At 44.0% G+C, this 27,217-nt stretch overlaps 1 protein-coding gene across 6 annotated transcripts in view; it reads right to left on the bottom strand.

The window, feature by feature from the left end:
* Positions 1 to 3,624: 3,624 nt before the first annotated feature.
* Positions 3,625 to 27,217, bottom strand: part of ATP10A (ATPase phospholipid transporting 10A (putative)) — a 203,930-nt gene continuing 180,337 nt past the window's right edge. For 2 of the 6 annotated variants that reach the window (XM_037832820.1, XM_037832825.1), the window contains 9 exons: positions 26,662 to 26,846; positions 20,282 to 20,609; positions 17,562 to 17,638; positions 15,292 to 15,417; positions 11,742 to 11,942; positions 10,281 to 10,361; positions 10,099 to 10,203; positions 9,220 to 9,407; positions 3,625 to 9,071 (listed from right to left, as the gene is read on the bottom strand). In XM_037832820.1, coding sequence (XP_037688748.1) covers positions 8,453 to 9,071; positions 9,220 to 9,407; positions 10,099 to 10,203; positions 10,281 to 10,361; positions 11,742 to 11,942; positions 15,292 to 15,417; positions 17,562 to 17,638; positions 20,282 to 20,609; positions 26,662 to 26,846 — 1,910 coding nt within the window. In that variant the 3' untranslated portion in view covers positions 3,625 to 8,452. Of the gene's footprint in view, positions 9,072 to 9,219; positions 9,408 to 10,098; positions 10,362 to 11,741; positions 11,943 to 15,291; positions 15,418 to 17,561; positions 17,639 to 20,281; positions 20,610 to 26,661; positions 26,847 to 27,217 lie in introns of all 6 variants that reach the window. The other 4 variants (XM_037832823.1, XM_037832822.1, XM_037832824.1 and 1 more) reach the window with 4 other exon arrangements.

Genomic DNA, 27,217 nt, shown 5'->3' with positions numbered 1-27,217 from the left:
TATGTGAGTAGTCAATGTAGTGACTTTGCATGTGCCAGAAACAGTTTGGGCTGGAAATTATAAGGCTTGGATTTATTCACACATCTAACTAGCACTTATGCCCTACAGCATCCCCACATTTATTATGGAAACTTTGTGATGTTGGCCCAAAAACCCTTCCAGACATTAGCTGTCGCTGAGCCCCTTTTACCTTTTGGAAAATAATGGGTACAGAATCTTTCCCTTAAGGTACAATTTCTCATTAAAAAACAAACAAACAAACAAACAAACAAACAAACAAACAAACATTGCTGGCTCAACAGAGAAAGAAAGGAAGAGAAACATACAAGAATTCCTGGTGGGAACATGGTGCCAATGCACCTCATCTGTCTAACCTGGATGTTTGGTACATTGAAAGTCATGAGGAAGGAACCTAAAAGCAAAATTCTTCTTGTGAGTGCTTTCAACCTCATTTTCAAAATTGCAAACACAGAGTATGATACTTGTAGGGCATGCTGTGGAAACAGTTGAACCTGCTTGTGTCAGACATGATGGCTTTGGCAACCCTAGGCCCTATCATGTCCTGTTTAGGGTTTTCTGGATGGTATCAAGGTATACCTGAAACCTATTTTAGCACATCTTCAAATCAAGGGAAGCATACTCTTTAAGGCATTCTGTTTCCTTTTTATTACACCTTGGGTATTTTAAATGTTGGGTATGCCTTTATACCAAGGCCGTGACATACCATGGAAACACATGGGCTACCTATATAGTTTTTTCTTCTTTCTTTGACAAATGTTTCATTCTTTGACAAGAAAGAGCAAGGTGAGCACAAGAAAGAGTAAGAACCCTCTCCTGTTAAAGGTTACACTGGGTGGCACTGCTGCATATTGGGAGCATATAGGGAAGCTCTGGAAGACTGCCTCCCATTGGTCATGGGTTGCAGTTACAAAGGAGGATCACATGGTGGGAGGAGGGGGATTTTATCTAATCACAGCAAGGCCAGAGAAATCTTCCCAAAGGAAGTGGCATCCTCCCTAAGAATTGAGGGATGAATAAGAGGTCAACTAAGAGAGAAAGATGCATTAGAGTTGGAGGCCAATCCAGTGACAAAAGGCCTGTGAAGGGAGAGGGAGTTGTTGGTACCAGGGCATGAATCTCTTTGAGGTTTTGCAGAGTCTTGTCCTGCAATGAGAAGTCCAATCCCTGGCCGTCAGCCTTGCCCCCCTTCCCTGCATGGTTCACTCTAGTCCAATACCATGCTGGGGAAATGCAGATGGAAACAGGGAAAACTTGGAGCTCAGCTCATATACCCCCCTTCTTTTAAGGATCACAACAATTTTCTGTCTGAAAATAGTTATGAAGTTATGTCCAGTACAGTCATGCTATCATGACCCAAACAAGAGGTCTCCTTGTAACAGCTTGAATCTGTCTCAAGTCTAATGACCAGATGATGCAACCATGCTAACATCCTCCTGTCCCATTAATCACTGACCTGGGGTCCATGGTTCTCCATACAATCCTCATTTCAAATACTGCATTCTGTTTTGTTGGCAACCAGACTGAGAACCTAGATTCAGATAGGAGAATATGGTCACAGTGCCAAGGTATTTCAACATAAAATGAGCAAAAAACTTGGAAACTCCATGGTAGGGAGACAACAAGAATTTACAATGAAAGCAGGAGAAGAGCAGAAGTTCAACTGGACATGAACTCAAAGAGTGACCTTATTCTTTCAGTGATGCAGGTCATGGATAGTTCAACTAAGAGTATTAAGATGATTCAGTAGATAATTATTGAGCAAATTACTCTTGAGAATTATAGACCCCCACCCCCACCCCCGACCCCTGGAGATGATTATCTGGGAAAAGAAGAGCCTGGCATTTATGGGAATGTTCAAACACCAGGAAAAAGTGACACAGACCATAAAGGAAGTGAGGATGGAGATCTCTGGGAGTGAGAGAAGGGTGAGGCCCCTTCTGGCTGAGGTGACATCAGGAAATGCACCTTGGAGAAAAGGTTGTCCTTGGGGCTCAACCATTTGGCCCACTGATGAAGTGTCCAGAAGCCACATTGGCAAGTGTGTTCCTCCAAAAAAAAATTGCAGTAAATTACTAGGAGACGCTTAGTTCTATTAGTGGACAACAAATTCGAGAAAATAGAGACCAATTGTAATACTGCATTTAGATTTCTATTAAGATACAGATCTATCTTAATAAGTAATAAGGTTATGTATTAAACTTTCCAAGATAATTGTGATGTCATGGAAATATTTTGACCTGGGACGTCCAGGAAGTGGACTCTGAGACCCAGGTTAGTGGTGGGCAGGAGAGGTTTCTTGGGAAATGCTCTTGGGAACAGCATCTGTGGGAGCCTGAAGAAACAAGACTGGGAAGGGGCACCGGACGGTGACAAATCATGACCAAGGCCTCCACCAGTCCCGGGGGGCTCTGGCATGGGGATGGCCCTTCGGGTGTCCAGACTCGAGGCAAGGGAGCCAGGCCCTGGCACATCCACAACAAACAAGCTGTGGGCTGAGACCAGAGAGAAAATGAAAGATTGGTAGCAGTCTCTTGAGCTGAGGACGATTTCTGCAGCGTGACATTGCAGGGAGCTGCTGCGGTGTCAGGAGCTGGGGGTGGATAGGGGGTAAATGGATCCCTGAGGGTGTGCGGGCAATGCACTACAGAATCCATGAAGGGAGCTCAGTGTTTTCACCTGTTTTTGATTTTTACCTGAGATGGCCTATCCTAAAATAGAACTTTAGAACTGAAGACACTTTGGTGACTATTGACTTTGACCTCTTTTGCAACTAGAAAAAAAAGATTCCAAAAAGGAGGTGATGTTTTTGGGTGCAGTGTTACTCTGTGGCTGAACCAGTATCAGAATTCCAGTTTTGCAACCCTAGCCATACTTGGAGTTTCCACTTCTATGCCTTTGTGTTTTTCTGTGGCTAGGTTCCATAAACAAATGGAGATGGAGAAGTTATAAAAGAGCTGAAGGTGTCAAATTAGAGGATCCTCTAATAGGGTTTTAATAGTTTTGCGTACCACTACCCCCAAGGCCTGTATATACTCTGTGTTGGGGCTTCTATCTTGGATCAGCAAATATATATTTGGAGTGAAATATGAGCCAGCTTTTGTACTAAGCACCTGACTATGTTCTGTAAAGATACACAGTAAATAGATTTTAACCTTTTCACCATGGAGTCCTTCTTTTATTACATCTTCCTCAACAGGCGCCATGTGTTAAAAGTCACTCACATGCTTTATAATGTCAAAAGCTGACTTCTTTTTAAAAACAACAATTTTGATTCCCATTGTAATTCATCAAAGCTCTAACAGTCTATTAGAAATTAAAGCAAAAAGTTAATATATGCAATGTGACACTGGTCATTGCAGCTTCATCCCTGGGTAGTACACAATCTTAATAGGCTTTCTGAAATGTTAGATACACTTGATTTTCCACCTGTTCTATTTTCAAAGACCCCTGGAGATTCCTAGGTTAGAAATAAACACATAAACATATAAACATTCATCCACTCCATTCAGAGAACCAAATTTTTACTCTATTAAATAGGATTTAGGTAGTTTAAGTAGATTATAGAAATTCTGAAAATCAGGGAAAAAAATCATCCATAATTTCATCTTTTTATTAATCCAAGTTTTAATCCCGCTTTTTTCATTTATCATAGGTTCATACATATTTCCTCATAATATTCATAAGCATTATTTTAATATCCATGTTTCAATATTATAATCTCTGCAGATTTCCAGAATTTATTTATTCATACTCCCACTAATGTTTGTGTAAATTGTTTCCAAATTTTCAGCACTAACTATAACAGGTATCAAATATCTTAAGTGTAATTAAGTGTTTATTTTCTTTATCTTTATTCCCCAAAGTGGAATTACTGGGAAAAAGGGAATGAATATGTTTGAGATATTTTGCAACACCTTGCAAAGTTTTTTTCCAGAAGGGATGTTCCCAAATATATGAGTACTCAATTCATCAGTCTTTTTCCTGTTGGTCAAATAGTATCTTGAGATTTGTCTTACTGATTTGTAACAACCACTTGTATCATAAAGCTCTTTTCTTCATATTTATTACAGTTTCTCCCAGTGGGTTTGGTCTTTTAATTTTGATTGTCATTTAATATACAGCATGCTGAAATCTCTTTTAGTTAAGTTGGCTGACTTCTTCTCTGGAGGTTCTATCTATCATTTACCAGTGGGGAAAGTCATCTCTCCCATGAGATTTCCTCAACACAGCAGGGGATCAACTGGCAGGTCCCAGAGCTGGGCTAGGTCCCCGCCACAGCCCCTTACCCTCTGTGTGAGTGCTGGTGTGCAGAATTAATTTCATGTGTCAACTTGATGAGGTTCTAGTGCCCAGTAGTTTGGTCAAACAAGCACTGGCCCGATTGTTACTGTGAGGGTATCTCTCATAGATGGGTTTCCATCACGAGGCAGTTGACTGCATCTATGGCTGATGCATTTACAATCAACAAAGGCGCTGCCTCATCCTGTCAGAGGTCTTAAAGCAACAACTGAGGATTTCAGAACAATCTCTACCTTTTCTTCAGCCAGCCCACTTTTCCTGGGGAATACAACTTCACCATCATCTGAGTTTCCAATGTGCAGCCTGCTCTACAGAATTCAGGCTTGCCAATTCCCATGGTCTTTTGAGTCAATTTCCACAATAAATCTGTGTGTGTGTGTGTGTGTGTGTGTGTATACACACACACACACACACACACACATATATGGCCTCTCTCTATATATAGCCTTGCTCTCTATATCTATATCTGTATCTGTATCTGTCTCCATTACATTGGTTCTGTTTCTCTGGAGAACCCTAATGCAGAAAGTTTGCAGGAGGAGCGTCGTGGAGGGTCCAGGCTGAAACTTCCCAGAAAATAATATGGAGCAGGGTTGCCATATCTAAAAGGGACAAAGTGACAAGCCAAGATAGTTGAGAAAGGAGCATGTGTGGGGTGCAGCAGCAGGAAGGGGAAGCTGGGGGGCCCCCTGAGCCAAAGGGCAGACACACCTCGTGCCTGACAGGCCACCTGTTGCAGAAGCATGATGAATAATCTATTTTAGTTTCTTCTAGTTTTTGTAATGAGTTGATTTTTGAAATTCAAAATTTTTATTTGGAATTTATGGTGTGTAAATGAGTTAAGAATGAATTATTTTTTCCACACTGTTGACTAGTTATCAATGCCATTTAGTTAATATTCTCTCTCACTGATTCTTGATCCTTTTTTAAAAGCATAAATTAAGTTCTTTTATATAACAGGATACATCTTGTCATTTCTAGTCATTTCTGTATATGTCTTTTATTACATTGTTAGCACACTACTTTAAGTATTAGCACTTTGTAAAATATTTTACTACCTGGCTTCTCCATTACTTTTGTTAGAATTTTCTTGGATGTGTTTGCCTGTATACCCTTCCAGACAAACTTTTGAGCCATTTTTTAGTTTCAAAAGCCTAAATAAACAAAAGAAACAAAAAAAGAGCTAAGAAAAAAGTCCACAGAAATTGTTTGGAATGGAGCACCTTTATAATATTCAGTTTTCTAAACTAGCAATGAGGCATGTCTTTGTAGTTAGAACATTAACATATTCTTCAATCCTGGTGAATTGCCTTTATCCTTATTGAGATTATTTTTGACCTTATAATTTTGTTAGCATTGGTGTTGTATTGGTGAATGAGATCTTTTCTTTCCCTCCAGTGTGACGTATAATTAGTTATCATTGCTCTATAAGAAAGCTATAGTTTATTTTCCTCATAGCCAGCCAATTTATTGTGCCCTTTTATCAGTTCTGAGAGCCTGTCATTTGGGTTATCTGAATATACAGTCATATTATGTGTAAGAAATGGTTATTTGTTTTCAACATTTTAAGTATTCATTCTTTAAAAAAATTCCTATCATATTGCATTAGCCAGAAATTCCAGAAAATATTAATAATGGATTATAACAAGCAACTTTCATTTAGCTCTGATGTTAAAAGGGGTGCCTTTAGTGGTTTACTATAAAAATTTATACCTGGATTCATCAAATATACAGTGAAGACATTCTAGGTGCTAGTTTCTGTACTAAGTGCTGGGGATAAAAGGATTTATAAGTAACAAGTTTGGGGTTTGAAATAAATGGGCTTTATAATGACAAATAGCCTTCTTTTCCTGTTTATTTTAGAGTTGTTTCTTAGGCATGGGTAACAAATTTTACTCAATGCTTTTTTGAGATAATCAGTGGAGTTCATCCCTGCATTATGTTCATTTTGAGATCCAACTTTGTTGTGATAGACTACTTTAGTAGATTTCTACAGATATTCTTCATCCTAAATTCTTCATCCACCAATGCCCTTTAGGGATTTAATTCCTCTGAACTGGCTTTGGTATGCGTACTCCAGAAGTCTGCATCATTACAGTTCCCAAGGGGAAGTTTCTACAGGGGAAAGATACCATTTGGAAACAAAGTAGGTTGTAAGTACAAGAAGTAGAAAATCTGGAAGCTGGGGCATTTCGAACTCGAGACATTCAGGTAAGTACATGCTAGTACTTTTACATGGTGCTAACAACTGTTACCCCCATTCAAGAAACAATAGAGTTTTATGCCTTCCCAAGGAAGGCTCCTTGTTGCTTAGGGGAAAGACAGGGTGGCCTATGGGGCACCTTGGCATGGCGAGGTAGGGTTGAGATGGTTAATCACCTCTGGGTGCAGTGTGGACATGGCTGCATGCAGAAGCTGCCTCCCATCCCCCTTCTCCCTCCTGCCATTGAACATCTGGACCATCAGGAAGGTGTGTGTTCTTCTGAGTGTCCACTCCTCCCCCGTGCAGCCCAGGAACACTGAGGGAAGCTGACCTCTCTCTCTCCCAGCTCCAGCCAGAAGCCCAAATCTGGACATGTCCCTAGATTTACCAGCGACTGGTGTTGAGGTGGCCACGTAGGCTACCCAGGGTGAGGCTGAGGAGAACAAAGGCTCTGTCGGGGCTGTGGAGAGGGCTGCCCTCTCTCTCCTGGGTGGTGTGGTGTGTGCACACTACTCTTGGTGGGACTCCGGACACTTCGCCAGAGCCAGCTTTAGGAGGCGACCGACCCCAGGCAGCCGAGGGAAAGGGTGAGGGAGAAAAGCCGGGGCCCAACTTTTTGGAGTGCCCTGAAGCCTGCCTGTCTCCGGATATGGGGTCAGTAAGCCCATGCCTTCGCTTTCGGGCTGGCCAGCATGAACTGTGTTTCCTGTTATTTTGCAATGAGATCCTCACTCATTCTACCCTGGCATATCACGCTCACAGATTTCTTAGTCTCCAGATTTCTTTCTCCCTCTCTACATCACTGTTCTCTGAGACAGGCAGCTGCAGAAGCTGTGAGTTCCATCGTGCAGGGGGCACTGCCTGCTGGCTTTGCATCCCCGTGCCCAGCAGAGGGGGCGATTCATAACTGCTGGCCATATCGGGAAAGGCAGGTTCTGAGGGAGAAATGCTAAAAACTGTCTCGGATTTTTATCTGCTCCTCCCTTTATTTTTAGAAGGATGGAAATAATGGCTTATAACACGAGGCATCTGAAGATGTGTACATAACAATATTCTTGGCAAGAGGAGTATGGCTGGTGCAACTCGCTGGGCCACAACCGTGGCTTATATTTCAGCAAAGCTGTTTCTTCACGGTGTCTAAAAGAGCTCATGTGAGGAAGCATCCCATCTCATTTGCAACATATTTTGTGAGGTCATGCATTAATAACTTCACATAACAGTGGCAGCCGGACACGCTCACTTTGTAAAGTGAAGGTGGTTTATTGCTCATGATTTCAACCAGCAGAATACTGCACAGGGACTGATGCACCTACAATGACATCTTTATGAAATGCCCGCAGAGAACTGCAAGTAGGAATGAACTTCATGCATGCATTTTTCTTGAAGTCTTCCCGTTTTTTGGGTGGAGGTGGAGTGACAGCCTTCCTTTGCTGTCAGAACCCGAAGACAATGGTGAAGCTGCCATTCCTGCCACCCCTTTGTCCCCTCCCGTCATTCCCACTGTCTGCCATCCACTCCTGCCTGAGTCCCCGATGGGAAGACACACACTTACACTTCAGGAAAAGCAAAGCCTCAAACACTTTGAAGGAAACCAATCATACTGCATTTTTCTTACATAATGAGATGAAACAATATAAATTTAAACACACTTTCCAAGTGTCACTCTTCTTTATACGTTTATATATGTTAAAGCCTTATTTTTCTTTTCAATATACTCTACTTAAAACTTTAAAAAATAAACTTTCTTTTCTTGGTACCTCTCGTTTCCTGTTTTAGTCTTGGAAACTTTAAAAATACATTTCACTAGAACTCTTCTGTGCAAATAAGAAACATAAATAATATAAACATCTATGTTATATATAAAAAAAGGGCCATTTCAGGAAAGGGTCTCCCTGCAACCCAGATCGGCGACAGTCCCCTTTGATGCTCCTAGAAATAGTCGACTGTCTGTTCCCTTAAACCACACAGGTCCCGCTCTGGCTGAGCGGCGCCGGACAGAAAATCGCCCTCCGGCTTGTCCGACTGTAAACTAGTTCGAGAGAACTGCAGGACACTTCCCAGCCCAGTGACCAGCGACAGGGAGGAGATCCAGTTGAACGAGCTGAAGTTGGGCAGGTTGAAGATGGAGGAGAGGGGCGCTGCCCGGCCTGTGCTGGTGGGCTTCATCTCGGAGCCCCCGGGACGCCTCTCCTGCAGAGTCTTCTGTGGTGTGGAGGTCTCCGTCACCTGGTCGCTTAGCCCCTCCAGCAGACTGGCATCCCCGGAAGGCAGGCTCGTGTCCACCGCACTCTGCTCCCTGCCTGTCTCTGGGGAGCAGGCTGGCTGCTGGGTGGGCTGCAGGGCCTGGGAGATGCAGCCCTGGGGAAGGGACCCACAGGTCCCCATGCTACCCAGTTCCAAGTGCTGCGAGTCCTGGTCTCCCAGGGCGTGTCCCTGAGTGAAGATCTCTTTGGGAGTGTTGAGTTTCTTGGGGGACTTCTTGGCTAACCGGCGTCCCAGCTGTAGTTGGGTGGGGCAAAGGGACCCCTGGAGGGCTTTGAAAAACAATCTGGAAAAAGCATATAAAAAAAAAAAGTCATATACTACTGCAGTTGGTGCCTTCGAGTCTCCCGAGAAGCACACAGTGACAGAGCTCAGAAATGAACATGTTCTCTGAACTCACACAGGGATTGGGGGATACCATCCCCGGGACCCACCTGGGCAGCAGCGCAGCCACCGGTGCTATGAGACAAGTCAAGTAAAACACGGGGTCGCCCATTAACGTTTGCATAGTCCGGTAAGGGTTGGATGGAGGATAGCACGTTGCACAAGAGGCATTGTAAATCAAAGCCACAACGAAAAATAAAAGGATACTGAAGCCACAAGCTATCCAGTGGAGCCAGGTCTGAGGGCGGAAAGAGAAAGAAAAGGTCTTTTATTTTAATTTCAAAGCAACAAGAATAAGAAAAAAGTACCCAGGTCATCAGTGAGTGGATCTGATGATCACTGAGTAGAGTCCGATGTTCTAACGGCTTAGTCAAAGCAGGGGTCTTTGGCATGGAGTGCTGTATGGGGCTTGGCGAAGTTTCAGGAGTTTGTGGACCAGTTTGAGACACACATGGGGAGAAGGAAATCAAGGGTGTGAGAAAAAAGAAAAAGGGCAAGAGGAAAATGTGGTGGGAAGGAAGAGGGAGGAGGTGGGAAGGAGCTAAGTATGGCCAAGGAGAAGTTGGGGTCATGGACGGAGCTGACCATTGCCCAGGAGAAACTGGGGTGCTGGAAGGAGCTGAGAACTGCCTAGGAGAAGTCGGGGTGCTGGAAGGAGCTGAGCACCGCCCAGGAGAAATTGGGGTGGTGGACGGAGTTGGGTACTGCCCAGAAGAAGTCAGGGTGGTGGGCTGGGGCAGTTGTCCACACCAAAGGCCCAAGTATGTGCCCCGTGGCTGGTGGTTCTTTTCTCCTCCTCATCAAGAGTGAAGCTCCTTAGCAGCCTCCTGTCTACTCACGACCCCTCTAGAGCTCACGGAACCTGCTGGGAAGCGTGGGGCCAGCCCATCCATGCATTTCTGGACGTGTGCTCTCCCCGTGACTCTTACCCAGGTTTTGGTTTCAATACCCAGATGCAGGAGGAAGGTAAAAAGTGCGATCGCGGTGATGGGGGTTCCCCAGGTAAACAGGTCTGCATCTGAGTCGTGATAGGCCTGAAAGACAGCGAGGTGGATGCCTGCGAGTCTCCTGATTGAGCTGACGGGAACACCCACTCCTCGTGCCGACTTACCAGGTATGGGAGGAAAAAGCAAACCAGGCTCTGGAAGGCGGCGTCAGCCATGTTTATCCAGAACGTTTGTGGCCGGTACTCCTGGGACACAAAAACAAGGCAAGGAGATCACAGGGAAGCACTCCTGTCTTCAAGGGACTTTTTCCATCATGCACGACTCAAGCTCCCGAGGAAAAACTGCAATTTTTGGAGAGGCAAAGGTGGCAAAAGGCAAAGGCTGGTTGAAAAATAACTCAACCAAGACTTCCAAAGTTTTGGGTAATAGGTAACTCATTGGGAGCATTTGCAGCCATTAGACTAGCTGTAGCAGTTCTATGTCAATAATAAATAGACGAAACACTTTCAAAACCCTGTGAGGGAACATTTCCCTAGAGTAGGGACAGCACCTCAAATTCAGGTCATTCTCCCCCAGTCTGAGACCTCCTACTCTGATTTTGTCAGGGCTTTGCCTCCCTTTGTTGTTGAGTCTTTTTGAATATTTTTTAAACATGGGTCTTGACTTTTAAAATTAGATCATGGTGTCAAAATAAAAAAACTATATGCCATGGGCAAAAGTGAATTTGATATATATGAATACAAATTTCATTTGGGTGGCCAAATTTGTCTTCATGAAAGCCAGGCTGTTCCTAGAACTGGAAGCACCCTGCTAAATTCCCAAGCCCTGGGACTGGGCCAGGAGAAGCGATGAACTGATGGAGAAGCATTTACTGAGCCAGTGTGGAGCTGCTGCCAGGGCCCTTTCCTGGTGATGCAAACCCCACAAGAGATGCTCGCAGCTGGCCAAAGAGTCGGAGGCCTGCCCCCAGGGCGACAGGAAAAGGCAGAGGCACCTCCTCATCCGTCTGACCCACCATCTTTGCCCACCCCAAGCTGTTTGCAGAAAACCCCACAGAGAGGGGCTGTTAACCCCAAGTCAACAGGTGATTAGGGAAGTTAACCTGTCAAGTGAACAAATTCTGAATTAGAGACTATTGTAAGAGAATTGGGTTCTCTTCTTTTTGCACGCACGTGGCATTTCAAACTAATTCAAACTAGCCACAGAGAGGCACTGCCACCGGCTGGGCAAGAACAACTGGTGAGTAGTGTGTCAATCCATTTGATGCACTGGTATAAACAAATATTTATATGTATTTGTATGCGCTTGTTCTTTCAATGGTTTCCCATGAGCTTGTCTTCTTGTTAATTCCCATTCAGAATTAATCACACTTTTTTGCTTGTTTTAGCAAAATCCCCGGTGACTTAGATCCTTCCTGAGTCCAGCTTGGGTGCACTTCCCATTGGACTCTTGGTGTGGAGACAAGCTTCAACTCCAGCTCATTTACTGCAGACAGGATTTGGTTTTCCTTCTGCATGTCCGGGTCTAGAATTTTAAGCATGTATGTCCACTCAAAGGCGGCCTTGGAAGTGCACTTTCCAGAACGTGGGGGTGGGGAGGGTGAGGAGATGGGGGTCAGCATGCACCTCCATGTCCTGGCCACTCCTGTAGAGCTGTGGCTCGGTCAGCAGCACATCCGCCGGCACGTCCTTGTCCAGGACCCCAGTCACGAGCTGGGGAAGCGACGAGAAGAGCAGGTTAAAGAAGATCAGGTACCACTGGTCAATCATGGCCGAGGCCGAGAAACCGCAGTAAAACTGGAACCAAAACAGGAGGCCCACAAACATCTGCAATCCAGAAAGGAAGGGGCTCTGGTTAGGAAGGAGGACAGGGAGCTCTTCCATCGGCCTTGCAGATCCTAGTCCAAGGGCTCTCAGGGTTTCGCAGAGTCTTACTGTAAAGATGAAATTTATGGGTTGCTATTTCTTTCCCAAAGACAGTGCTAACCTTGAGCCCTGCTCTAGCCTCTTCCTCTCCCTCCTTTTCTTCCCAGGCCCCTTCCTCATTCCCATGAGCTTAAAGGACCTGCAGTAGGAACTGGGAATTCTCAGGAACAGTCCTTGGAGGCAGGAGGTTTTGTGTCTGAAGAGCCTCAGACCATTAGCAAGGAAATAAAACATGTAAAGGTACAGCAGGGAGCCTGGGGCTGCTCAATTTCAAGAGAACTTGCTGGGTACACCATCAGCTGAGCCTGTCTTTTTGGCTCTAAGCAAAATCTACCTGCAGCTACATCCCTGATGCTGCCTCCCCTCTTTCTTTACATACCTTTTTTGGATGGAGTGATCCTTAGAAGAAGCAGTGGACAATTACTGACTCTCATTGGGGGAAAACAAACAAGGAGGACAGAGAAGCCAATGACAGTACCACCTTCACTGCCTTGTCTGAGCCCTGGGATCTGCTGGGCGAGTGAGTTATAGGTGTTATCTTTGGTCCTCAGAGCTAGCTCGTAAGGCTGCTCGTTTTGCTGAATAGCACAGTAACGTTCAGGGAGGTTGGGGGGGGGTCTCCTCCAGGCCATGCTCAGATGGCGAAGCTGGGCTGATCTCTCCATTATTACTAGATCACTGCGTACATTTATAGAGGGACATGGCAGTTTTGCGACTGCCAAGCTTTATTACACTTAGTAGCTTTGCGACTTGGCACAGATCACTTAGCCCGTCTGCCTCAGTTTCCTGGTCCATGAAATGGGCACGCCCACGATAGCTATGTACGGGGTTGTTGTGGGGATTAAATGAATTAGTGTATTCAAAGAGATCACAATAGTTCCTGACACATCGTGAGAGCTCACCTACGATTTGCTGTTGTTAAAAGTAATGCCATTATTTCTTTTGTTTGAGGCTCAAGAATGGCCAGAGTTCTTACCCCATTTGGAGAAAAGGAAATTGAGGGTCCAATGATGTTCCATGATTTGCCCACAGCTTGCATAATAAACCCAGTTTGCTCAACTGCAGGTTGTCCCTGGGGCCATGGATCCTTCCAAGAGGGAATATGTTACAGGGAAGGGCATTTTCTATCGGGAACCACAGGCTTGTGTTTTGGTTCTGGAGCTGTCTCCATCTACCTTTTTGACCTTGACCCAACCAAGTTAACTTCCCTGAGCTTCTATTACTTGGCCTGAAAATGGTTTGTTGCGAAGATTAGAAGAAATGATGGGCAGTCTATATTGACTAACTTATAATGACACACATCCTCCAAGTCCTATTGTAACCTATGATTTAAATCTCAATATGAAACTTTTCCCTTCAGACAGAAAATTGAGGAACTGGGATTTTTGTTGACTTTCTTCCCTTTCTCACTTCCACTGCTGACTTTTTCTCACTAACCCCCTCGTCTCAGCCTAACGAGACATCGGTGAGCAAATGGAGTCAAGAGACAGAGGAAGAAATAAATGTACTTGGATAATTGAGATTTTTTTCTGTAGTACCAAGAAGCCTTCTTTCTAAACTGCTGTTGCTATGGAAACTTTTCTTCTCTACTCTACACTGGAAAGGAAGTCCAGACTATTCCTAAAACTAATAAATTTCTCATTTTAGGAGGCAAAGTGATTATCCTTGAACTCTTAAGTAGATTAAGTGCCTGTTAACAAAGGTCCTGTATGTTGTATGGAATAAACAGAGGCACCACCCCTCCAAGAACTGGGAGCCTCTAGGTTTGCACTTGTGCACACGGGGCCCCGGCATCCTGGGGATTCAATAACGGGTGGGGGAAGAAAGGAGGAGTGAGTGGGCACGGGCAGGGCAGCATGTTCCAGCCTTCTTTGGAGATAGTCCCAGTAGAACTTAATCTAAATTAATTTTCAGGACCAAATCTATCAAATTAGACATGCTCTGATTGTTTCTTTGTAACTATATTCATTTGATAGCAAATGTTTAAAAAAAATGCTTGAGTGTGAGAAGGCAGGGCAGGATGGAAAATAAAGGTAGGTTCTAAGCCTCTAGAACAAACAATAAAGAATGAACTGGAGGTGTACTGCTGCAGATTTAGAATTAGCATGAAGGTTTTTTTAGAAAAAAATATATCTACTAATTTATTTTATTTCATCCTTTTTCAGAAGTGTACAGGGTGATCTTGGCATTGGAATGTTGGTGTCTAGACAGCTAAATTTATGGGATTACCCTGGGAGGTCACTTATCTCAAGAGTTTATTTTCTCTCCTTGTTTGTCCATTCAACTGCAAGATGTCAGAAGCAGGAGCCACAAGTAGCAACCCAGCAACTTCTCAGCAGAATATTTACAGATCACTTCTAAGTGGTGGCTCTGAGTGTTCCAATCACACTTTTAAATAGCTCTGGGATATAAGCAGATCTCTGAAATGGTCATGCTGTCTGTACTTGGGCGAAGGAGGGTACGGTAAAGCCTATCTGCTAAAGACTCAAGAAAGAAGGAATTAAGAGTTAAACATTATGATCAACATGAAATGGATCTGGGTCCTTCATTCAACTGTCCTCTGCCCATCAGGCCAGGGCCTGACCTGGCTAAAAGGTCAGCACAGCTATGGCTGGAGCTGGCCCTGGGAGCACAGGAGAGAGGGTGGCAGGCCCTGCTGACGGGCACCTTTCCCACCTGGCCCAGGGCTATGGGCACCCTCACCTGCAGACGTGTCCCTCGGTCCCAGAGTGGGTCTGTGTCAACAAAGGCCATTAAGTATTGGAATCACGGAGTGACTAAGTCCCCCCATTCTGATTCCAGTACCAGCACACCCACTTCTGCACATCATTTGATTTTCCCTGTCTACATGGGAATGTGCCGAGTAGAGGAGGCCTCAGCAGCAGGTTCCTGAAAAACACATTCACACAATGGAAAAGAGCTCGCGAGCTGAATTTGGACAGACTTGGCATTGATTCAACCTCAACTGCTTACTAGCTGTGCAACCTGGTGCAAGTAGCTGGACCTCATCAACTTTCTGGTTTACTTACCTGTTCCCACAACCTCACATACTGTGACCCAGCCGCTCTCATGTGCCTGTGCGTTAGATATCTGAGCCCACAGGTTCTCAGGACATGACTGGGGGAAATCGGCAAAGGTCAAGAGGGAAGGACCCAATGGGAGGCTGCGTGGATGGCCCGCGGGCCTGACGCACGGGATGGCCCCCAGAATCTGAGGCCTTTCAATTTGAAGGCCAGCGTCAAATACCTACTGTGTTTTTATAGAAGAAGTACAGCACCATGTTGGCAAGTCGAGAATAGCACCAGTGTCCGTGAACAATCAAGAGTCTCTCCAGGTATCGGAACCTTGGCACTGCGAAGTCACTGGCCATCACCGCCTTGAAAGGAAGAGGAGCCCACATTATTGGAGACACTTCCACGCAACCGAGGTCTCTCTTGTCTCCCCAAAACACAAGGCACAAAGAGGAAGGAGAAATCCAGTGGGAGTGTGACTGGAAAAGGCTGGCTTCACCATGGACTCCCTTAGAGTCTCCTTCAATTAACAAATAAAAAAGGTCAATCTGAAAGAACACTCCAATTAAGGAATATCATTTCACAGGATTTATCTAAGGTTTTGAATCATATAATCAACGGACTCAAAAAGGTTTCGCTTTCTTTACTTCCATGCTTTTTAACAAGCCAAACAATACAGAGGTCGATAGTTTCCCTTTCTCCACTCCTCTCCTCTCTTTCTCTGATACTTTATTCATGTAAATCATACTCTGATCTCAACCCAAAGAACAGCCGCTCCTTCCGTGTACAACAGAGAAAGACGGTCAGCTGTCCCCGGAGGTGCTTATGGGTCCTTCTCCCAGGAGCCACCAGTGGTCAGAAAGGCAGGCCCACGGACCCACTGGCTTCCCGTGCTTGGACACAACAGGACCCACACCAGGATCAGGATGTATCAGACTAGGACTGGCACAGAACCAAGATGCCCACTGTGAGGCTGTGGACAGGCAGCCTGAGGAAGTGGGGCAGCGACGTTTCTGCACGACCAGGAGGATGCCTGGGTTGCAAGCTCCCTATCTGTCTTCCTGAGCACCGTGCTCCAGCAGTTAAGCTAGCTGGCCCAGACAAAATGCTGTCGAAAGTATGTCTTCTGTCTCTAGAATAATGGGAAACCCACCAGATAATGAAAAAAAATCAAAGCAAATGGCAGGAAAGGATAGATTACTGCTTATCTTTTGAGAGTGTTTCCATCCCAAAATGCCGATGTACTTCTAAAGTTTAACTGATTTCCTTATATTCAAATAGCACCTAGAGAAGAATAAATTATCTTTGATGTCATCCTTTCTGTGAAATGGAATAACATCATTATACATAACTGAAGAGTTTGAAACCTTTTAATGTCTATTTTTGGATTTCAAAGTTAGGGATTTCAAAGCAAGTTACATCTCTATCCCTCTTGCTGCCAGCATATAGGGGTTAAAAGGCTTGAAATATTTTTTAACCCTTCGTTAATTTATTTATTTCATTATTAATACACTCAAAAATCATTTATTAAGAAACTACTGCTGAGCAAAGACATAGAGACAGAGACCATCAGACATGGTCACTGCCCTCAAAGCGTCTGTCTAAAAACTCAAATCCAAAGGGACAGTTGTTAAAAAGAAGTTAACGGGTCTACATTGCAGAATTCTAGATAATCTTTGAAGGAGAAACACCAATCTTTGAGCAATGCAGATAAAACCCTCTTGTTAAGCCCTTTCCCAGCTCTCCAGCCTTCAGCCACTCCTCACCACTGCCAAATCTATGCCTAACAAATCAGTTTTCCTTTCATCCAGGTGATAACTCAAATGCCCCAGGCTAGGTTAGGTCCTCTTCTCCCCAAAGTCTCCACCAATTTCAAAAAGGTTATGATTCAAGTTTATTCATATGTTGGACATTGTGTTAATACTACACCCAAAAGTATCGCACTTCTAATTAACCAATGTGTTCAAGGTCTGTGTTCAGATGTCAAGAACTGACCAATGAAAGATCACCAAGAACGGTGATCAATAAAAAATGCAAAGCCAGATTTTGAGATGTAGCCATTTTCAGATGTGGCTACATTCCATTTTTATCGGGATATCCAGTTTCAACATGATACATAAAAGCCAGGTATTCAAAATGACATCGCTAGTGTTCAGGAACAGTAAAAAAAAAACATGCCTTCCAAGGATGAACCATCAATAGCTCAATGCATCCTACCTTTCTCTGGACCACTCATTTCACAGAAACACACCTGTGGACACAGGCAGTTAAATGTATTGCACAGTGCTTCATAAACATGAAGAGAAACACAACACCCCATCTTCTCCAACTGGCTTAGCAGAAGGCAAGCATTAGTTATATTTAAGGCCAGCCCTTTAGACTAGTTGGATGGAGCCCAGAAGAAGCTCAAGGGTTTCTCCTTTGGGTCCCTCCAGCGGGCAGGTGGTGAGGTGGGATGGGAGTCAATGAGCACCGCTGCGTCACCCAGGGCACCCTGTTCCATCCTCACCTGCATGCCCTCCTGGCCCGAGATCCCCACACCCACGTCTGCCACCTGGATCATGCTGACATCATTGGCTCCGTCTCCTAGAAACAGCACAGGCGGGAAGAATGCACAGAATCAGACAGACTCGGAGAATCTTCACGGAGTCCCCAGTGGACGGAGTCCTGTGGGAGGGTCACAGAAGAGCAAGGGAAAGGCAGCACGGAGTCGGCCCTGGGGGAATCTGACCGAGCAGTCATGATTCCAAACCACGGCGTGAGGTACAGATCTACCGGCCACACCAAGAGACGCTTCAGCAAGCAGGACGGTGCTGAGCTACCTTTTTATCTGGTGGTCACTCTACATCCCTGGCTTACGAACGCCTAACACCCTTGATATGGTGTCTGGCACAGTGAAAGATGATAGTGTCATCCTCTTCGTTATTAGTTACCGAACTGTCTTATCGTGTATACAGCTTATCCAAAGCTGCTCTTATTCATACTCACATTAGTGGTTTTCTAAACTAAACAAAGGAAGTTTGATTCTGTCCAGAAAACTGCAGAGCTCTTTTTGCATACTGATCGCCCGCCAACTTATTAGCTGATGTCCTCACCTCAGGGCCCACTGTGGGGGTGAAAAAGGAGAATTTCTATTGATTCACGCGATCTATTGATGGGAAATGTTTAGGAGTATGGGAAATTCACAGGCTAGAATGCTCGTCATCTTCTGGGAAAGGCAAGCAGAGACACAAAGTAATTATCATTCAGTGATAGTGACCGTTCCTGGAATTGGGCAGCGGGATGGCCCAAATCACAGTGTACAAAATGATACGCCAAGTTGCAAAACGGTAAAAGGCACAGATGGGCAAGGTCAGAGTGACTCATCGTGTGGCTAAAGGATGTCTCTCTCTCATGATTTTTGTGTCCCTGACGGGGCCAGGCCCAACATCGGGGATCAGCTAGTATTTGTGGAATTGAAATTCTGAGAAGCAATAGAAAATCTCTGCTTCCTTTCCCAGAATGTTCACTCAAAATGAAATACGGTAGGCCACTATTGTTGGACACCCAGGGGTGGTGACCCTGATGCTTTAACTCATGCTCAAAGCGATGAGCCAGAGCTTTTGTGGGCCATTACTTTCCCCTTCTCTTTTGAGATCCTATTATTTTTTCCCTTTTCTTTTTAACCAGCTGAGGCTTTACCTGCATTTCTTAAATGAGTAAGTGGGTGAGCAAGTACTGACCAGACACTGAGAATGTGGCTGATCACTCACGTCTCCCACCAGCCTTAAGAGGCAGACGTACCCTCATTTTAGAGAGAAGATACTGCAGCTTGGAAGAGGACGGCGAGTGGTCCAAACCGAACCTGCTGACGCCACAGCTTTTGCCTCCAACACCTGCTCAGGAAAATCTGAAGCCCACTCCAGGAGGGCCGTCTCCCCGAGGGAGCTGCCTCTCCTCCACCAACCTGGGCCAGAGGCCATGGCTGAACTTGTGGCTCATGACTGCTGGCACATGCTCTGAACCTACGGAGCACTTTCCTTGGCAGCTACCTCCACTCTTTGGGCCGCACAGGGTCCTGTCTCCAAGAGAAACCTGTGCTCCAGCCAGCGGCTCCCCACCCCCACATCCAGGACCTTAGGCTCAACACCAGCAAGATGAGGGTGCCCCATTTTGATATGAGACAATCCCAATTTCATCAAAGGGTGGCTGCCACAGAACTTTTGCAAAATATACTGTGATTATTACTGATTAGCGAGGATATATTAGTTTGGAGCAAACTCTCACCCAGGTACGAATTCTATTTTCAGGGAGACCAAGTGGTTGCACCATGATGGCCTCTTTCCCTGTGCTACCTGCAGCTTTTCAAGGACCTCCCCAGGAGGTGTTGCTGCAGAGTCCTGAACCTGCGATGGAGCCTGAACCTGAACCTCAGACAGATGGGAAGGAAGCAGGTGAGCACAATGGTGTCCCAGGAGAGGGGCCTAGAAGGCTCTCCAGGACAAAGTGTCTGCAAGGGAAAACCACCACTATTCAGCAGCAAATGCCTTTAAGTAAATGGAATGAGATTCAGCAGCTATGATATCTTAGGATGAATTTAGTTCTTTAGACGCTTGTCTTGGAATAGTCAGCAAAGTTCAGCTGACATGAAGGAATGGGAACTCTGATCCTCATGAAGTGTAGGAATGGGGAAAGGTGTGAGCATAAGGCTGTGTTGTGTAGCAGGGGGCAGGGAAGGGAAGGATGGTTGGGAGGGAGGGAGGAAGGGGAGAGGGAAAGGATGGGAGGGAAGGAGTGGGGGGAGAGACTGACTTCAGGCTGCAGAAAAGGATTTAAAGCCTTTTGGTCCTTAGGGTGTTATAAAGCCTTGCACCCCCAAGAGGCTCAAGGAGAAAAGCCCACGGCTTCACAGGGCTTTCCTTCTTTCTAACTTGGCAAGGCTAACGCTGAGCGAGCAGTGCCTTCTTCTGTGGCCCTGCATTTGGGACTGGCATAGCCCCAGCCTCCCATCTCCCAAAGTTCCATCTTCCTAAACTGGCATTTAATTACTGACTTCCTAATTGGTACTTGTAACCGTTGCTACCCCGTTTTCAAATATAAGCTTTGCATCTGCAATGAGCTGCCCCTTCATCACATCGGGTGTGATTTTATATGCAGAAGGGCAGGAGTTCCCCATCTGTGGACTAGAGCTGAGGGGATAGGGAGGTCTCGTTGCCCCTGGAGGCCCTGCGGGCAGGCCGGGGTACTTGCCAATGGCCAGGGTCATGGCCTTGAGCTTGCTTCTGACCAGCTTGACCACCATGCTCTTCTGCAGGGGCGTCGAGCGGCAGCATAGCACAGAGCGGCACTGCTTGGCGAGGAACAGGAACTTGTCCTCCAAGTTCTTCTCGAGGGCGTAGGCCAGGCTCCTGCCGTCGATCACGAGGCTCGGGCTGGTGCCGGGGGCGGTGGGCGTGTAGGGCGGGTAGATGGGTGTGAACTCCACGCTCACGGCTGCAGGGGTCTTCTCTGGGGCACCGTGGGCACGCCTGGCCTGCACGTAGTGGAGACACTGGTCCAGCAGGGCCGCGCACGTCTCCTAAAACACACAAGGGGGGTTGTGTGCCATGGCGGGGCGGGCTCGGCCATGAGCAGACCTCACCCTAGAGACCCACATGCCCCTCTCCCCAATATACCCTTCCCAATATACCCAATATACATTGAGTGGTTCCAGCCCCTCTCACTGGCTACAATATCTGGCTATCCAGAAGGTCTCCCTCCCCAAACTGTGTTTAGTATAAGGGGATGACTTCCTACATGTAGGAAGGAATGAGCTGGTCTAGGTTTCCATATGGTTCTCCTTTATCACCCATCATAGAGCAGAAGTTCAGATGGATGTCTTCACTTTGGCAAGCTTGGCCGTATTATTGCTAAATTGCTGGGTGGTGAGTCTGATGAAGCCCTACATCTGCACTTCTCTACATTTCAAGGCCCTTACTTGGCCCTTCTTGTTTCTTATTGTACCAACAAGAGTGTACAAAGCTCTTTTAAAAGCCCTTGTTATGACTATCCCCTAAAGAAATATAATTATCAGCATTCTCTCTAAGCTGTCCCATTCCACCAAGAAAACAAATTTTAAAAATGCATCATTTACTAGGGTTTTTAATTGACCATGCCTTTCCAAAGCTCATGACGGACTCTGAATTTTGGAGAGCAGGAACACTTCTTGGGGAGCCCAATATAGGGACAGAGTTGGGACCAGAGGCACAGAAGGGTGACAGCTTCTGACAGAGTGCATTTAAGGAGCAGGTGTCCTCCAGGGACGTCAGGGCAGCTCCTGCTCCTCTTGGACAGGAGGTCCATGGGTAAGGAGTCAGTTCCCCACAACGAACCATGGAAATCCTGTTGCGTTCAACAGGATTAATGTTAAATGTAAATGGTCTAAACATATCAATTAAAATAGATTGTCAGAATAGATTAAAAAAAGTCACCTATTTATAGTGTCCAAAAGAAACTCATTAACTTTATAGGTTGAATAAAAGTAAAAGGATGGAAGAAGATGTATGTGAAAACACTAATCAAAACCAAACATGGAGTGGCTATAGTTGGGTCAAAGACTAGATATATTAGGATTTGTGGTCCATTCAATCTCTGTCACAACCACTCAATTATGCCATTATAGGATTTGTGGTCCATTCAATCTCTGTCACAACCACTCAATTATGCCATTATAGCATGAAAGCAGCCAAAGATAATTTAAAAAAAACAGGCAAGGCTGTGTTCAAATAAAACTTTACTTACAGAATTCGGTGATGGGCTGAGTTTGGCCCATGGCCTTAGTTTACTGACCCAGATTATTTAAGAACTGAATTGTTCACAATTGCCAAGAGATGGAAACAATCCAAATGTCCTTCAAGAGATGAGTGGATAATCAAAATGTGGTATATACACACCATGGAATACTATGCAGCAGTATGAAGGAATGATGTTGTGAAACGTATGACAACATGGATGAACCTTGAAGACATAATGCTGAGCGAAATAAGCCAGGCACAAAAAGAGAAATATTATATGCTACCACTAATGTGAACATTGAAAAATGTAAAACAAATGGTTTATAATGTAGAACATAGGGGAACTAGTGATAGCAATTAAGGAAAGGGGGGAACGATAATCCAATAAGAACAGATAAGTTATGGAGGGTAATCTTAATGTTATGGGAATGCTTAGGAATGACTATGGTTTGTTAATTTTCTTGGGGTATGGTAGGAACATGTTGGAACCAATGTAGTTATTTTAGGTCATTTGTTTTTCTTATTCCTTTGTTTTGTTTTGTTTGAAAAGGTGCTTTTTTAATTTTTTGATAAATAAAGTTTTTTTTATTTAAAAAAGAACTGAATAACACCATCTGTGAGTTGGCTCTAATTGATGTGTAAAAAACACTAGTCAACAAAAGCAGAATACACATTCTTTTCAGGTGCACATGGACATTCACCAAAATAAACCATTTCATAGGTAATTTAAAAAACAAACCAATTTTAGTCAATTTAAAATATTGAAATAATAAAAAGCATGTTCCCTGATTATAATGGAATTAAACTAGAAATCGAAAACAGAAAAGAAACAGGGAAATCTTCAAATACTTGGAACTTAAACAAAACACTTCTAAACAATCCACGGGTAAAACAGGAAATCATAGGGAAGACTAGAAAAATATCATGAACTCTACAAAAATGAGAAAACAACATTTTAAAATCATGGAATACAGCTAAAGCATTAGGATAATTTAATAGCATATATTGCTTATATTTGAAAAAAGGAAAGTTATCTTATAAATAATCTGATTCCATTTTAAGAAACTAGAGTAAAAATCAAAACTATTAAAAAGAAGGAAATAAAGGTAAGAGCAGAAATCAATAAAATTGAAAACAGAAAAACAGAGAAAAAATAAATGAAATCAAAACCTTGTTCTTTGAAAAGATTAATGTAATTGATAAATATCTAGCAAAACTGACAAAGAAAAAACTACCAACATCAGAAATGAAAGAAGGGATGCCACTATAGATCCCACAAACATTAAAAAGAAAACAAAGGAATAATATGAACTCTACAGACATAAATTCAATGACTTAGAAAAAAATAAGACCAATTTCTCAAAGACCACTAACTACCAAAATTCACCCATGGTGAAAGATATAACCTGAATAGTCCTGTAACTATTAAAGAAATTGAATTTGTGGTTAAAAACTTTTTGAAAAAGAAATATACAAGGTCAGATGGTTTTTTCTAATTCTATCAAAGATTTAAAGAAGAAATAATACCAGAGTGTATTCCAGAAGACAGAAGAGAACGGAATATTTCTCAACTCTTTTTATGTGGCTAACATTTTTCTGATACTAATACCAGATTTTGCAAGAAAGAAAAATCAGAGCAACATTTTTCATGAAAAGAGATTTAAAAGAAACTCAACAATATTAGCAAACTATATTCACTAATATATAAAAAGAATACTGAATCATAAACAAGTGGGGCTTATCCCAGGAATACAAGGCCAGTTCATTATTTGAAAAATCAATCAATGTAATCCATTGTATTAACAATCTAAAAAAGAAAAATCATGTGAAGAGCCATGCCAAAATCCCAAATCCATTCATTATAAAAACTCTTAGATAAAGGAATGTCCTCAAGCTGAAAAAGAACATCTATAAATCACATAGAGCTAATATCATACTTAATGGTAACAAACTGAATGTTTTCTCCCGATGATCAGAAACAAGGCCAAGATGGTCACTCTCACCACTCCTATTCCACCTCATACTGTAAGTCCTGGCCAGTGTAATAAGGCAAGAAAAAGAAATAAAAGGCGTGCAGATTGGAAAGGATGAAATAAAACTACTTCAATTTAAAGATATCATGATTGTCTCATAGAGAATCTGAAAGAATCTAAAATACATTCCTAGAACTGATAAGTGTGCTTAGTAGGACCACAGGATACAAAATCAACACTCAAAAAATCAATTGTATTTTTGCATATAAGCAATGAACAACTGGAAAATTGTATCTAAAAAAATACCCTTTACAATGTCTCCAAAAAAAAAGATACACTTAGGTATAAATCTAACAAACATGTATATGATTTATATGCTGAAAACTATAAAATGCTGTGAAAAGAATCAAAGGAGACCTAAATAAGAGATATACCATTTTCATGAATTGGAAGATCAATTTCCCCAAAATGCATTTATAGATTTAACACAATTTTAATAAAAATCCCAGCAGGGTTATTTGTAGATAGAGACAAATGAATTTTAAATTCATATGGAAAGGCAAAAAAAAACAAAAAACAAAATTAAAAAACAGACAATTTTGAATAAGAAGAATAAAGTTGGAGGAAATCACATTACTTGATTTTGAGGCTTACAGTAATCAAGATAGCCTGTATTGGAGAAGGGAAAGACACATGTGATCAATAGGACCATAATCTGAGATAAAATATTTGCAAATCACATATCCTACAAAGAACTTATATTGAGAATATATAAACAACTGTCAAACTCAACATTAAGAAAATAAAGAGCTCAATTTAAAAATGGAAAAATGTTACTAAATGTACAAATATAAAAATGTTTTTGCATGTGGGAGAGCAAATGACTGTCAACCATGCAAAGTGTTGAAAAAGGGACAGTATTTGGGAAAAAACATAATCAAAGCAAACTGGAGTATATGGTCAACAGTAACATTGTAATATGCTTCCATTAAATGTAACAAAGGCATATACCAAAGTTAAATGTGTATGAGGGGGGACAAAAAACATGGAAAAAGATGTGAATAGACAATTCACTAAATAAGATACGAATGTAAAATAAGCACATGGAAAGGTGTTTGATTTCATTAGAATTTGGGAAATGCCAATTAAAATCAGGATGAGAATGGCTGACATGAAAGACACCAACAGCAAGTGCTAATGAGGATGTGGCCCAAAAAGTACAGCACTCTGGAAGACAGTTTGGCAAATTATAAAGTCAGACATCTACTTATCAAATGATCCATCCAGCAATCCCACCCCTATGTATTTACCCCAGAGAAGTGAAAATTTATGTTCATGCAAAAACCTGTATACAAATGTTTAGAGCAAATTTATACATAACCGCCCAAACTAGAAACAACTCAGATGTTGTGCAAGGAGTGAACAGACAGGCAAAATGGAGTACATGCATACAACGGAATACTACTCAGCAATCGAAAGGAACAAACTATTGATCGTGAAACAACCTGGAAAATATCTCAAAAACATTATTCTGAGTGGAAGAAGCCAGGCTCCAAAAGTTGCAAACTCTATCATTTTGTTAATATTACATTCTGGAAAAGACAAAACTACAGTCATGGAGAGCAGACTGGAGGTGGAGAGAGGCTAGGGGTGGAAGGTATGGCTTCCAAGGGGCCACGAGGAGAGTTCTAGAGTGACGAAACCCTTCTGTATCCCAGATTAGGTGCTGGTTACTCAAATTTATGCATGTGTCCAAATTCATAAAACTGTATAGCAAGAGTAAAGTATAAAAAAGCAACTACCTGGCCATTAGCTCAACCCTTAAGCATAAGTCTCTAAACTCTTTGAAGAATTCACTTAAAAAGAAAGAAAAGGCCAAGGCCAAAGTGCAGATTCTGAAGAAGGATAATTGTCAGTGTTTCATCTGAGGGTGTTTTCCCCAGGGTTTTCAGTAAACGTGCTCGAGAGGAAGGCTGTGCTGGCTGAGACGGAGGTGAGAGAAAGCACGGTACCCAGGAAGGCAGGAGCCTGTGATGGAGAAGGTGTGGTGAGGTCCGAGTGACAGGCTGGGGGTGGCTGGAGGACTACCACTGATCTGTGTGCCCGGGGAACATGGAGAGGAGGGTTAAGAACTCAGCTGGTGCATTTACCAAAAGGATGCAGAGGAGCGCGAGGGGCCCAAGACAAGACGATGAAGAGGGACTCCAGCAGTAACTCAGAGGAGTGGAAATGTTCCCATGCCAGGCAGCCTTAAGAAGGGTCACGCCCGGTAAGATCCCAGAGTCCCAAGGTGAGAGAAGCTAAGGCTGGGTGTCAGCCCCCGAGAGCTGGGCTGGCCCCAGACACATAGGGAGGGACGGCTGGGCGTGATGTGAGGGCGACACTTGGTTTTGCAAGCGAGCCACCCCTCGAATATGGGGAGTCCAAGGCTAGACCAGGGCCTCACACTAAGTAGATTCTCCCTACTTATATAATGATTTGGATAAATATGTGTGACTGGGTGACAAAACCTTCAGTGCCCACTGGGGCATGTATCAGGCAGCAGACGGTACTGAGGAAGTCAATGCTGAATGGACGCTGCCCTGGCTTCACTTTTTGGGCACACGTGACACTGTCAGCATTGCTAATAAGTCAGGACAGAGCAGGGTCAGCTTTGCATTCACGAAGCCCAGGGGTGCGTGCCTGTGATACTAAGAAATATCAGCAGACACTACATCTTCCACGGCACCAAAAAGGACGTTTTAAGTACCAGAAATAGGGTACCAGAGGGCAGAGGTGCTTCTCCCAGCAGCCACCTGTTGGGGAGGCCCCCTGCCAGCCCACGAGCCAAACCAGATGCGAGGCAGCAGCCTGCGAGGCAGAGGCCACCCCAGCGCCCACCCACCTGGGACTCAGCGTTCAGGGTGAGGACTTCCTCGTCGTGGTCCAGCAGTTTGCAGGCGCAGGCGATGTTGACGGCTGTCTCCTGTTTGTCTCCGGTGAGAACCCAGATCTGCAGGCCTGCCTGGCGCAGTTTCATGATGGTTTCGGGGACCCCGTCCTGCAAACGGTCTTCAATTCCAGTGGCACCTGAGGAAAGATGAAGGAGAGTGAGAAAGCCCCATCCCTGCCACGCTCCCAGAGCCGGGCTCAAGCAGGGCCTCCGTCACGCCGACTTGCTCGGTGCCTGGCCGCCCAGGGAGGACAGGATGCCCCGTTTAGAAGACGCCTACATCGTTCATCATTTCAGGACACAGTGGACCCTTTAAGCAGTCCTCTCGGTATGACATATTCGAGAACATGCAGAAATGACTGTGAGTCACTGGACATAATTTCTCTGTACTTACAGTCAAGTACCTCAAATTCTTCCTGACCAATGTGTTATTAACCCACGCTACTTCAAGAACTTTACAGAAAATTTGACAACAAAGCATGGGGGGAAGTGGTGGAAACGATCCTAT

The sequence above is a fragment of the Choloepus didactylus genome, chromosome 4, assembly GCF_015220235.1.
Source record: "Choloepus didactylus isolate mChoDid1 chromosome 4, mChoDid1.pri, whole genome shotgun sequence".
Taxonomy (NCBI): Eukaryota; Metazoa; Chordata; class Mammalia; order Pilosa; family Megalonychidae; genus Choloepus; species Choloepus didactylus.
Note: the sequence above shows the minus strand (reverse complement) of the source record. Positions and strands in the feature narration are given on the sequence as shown.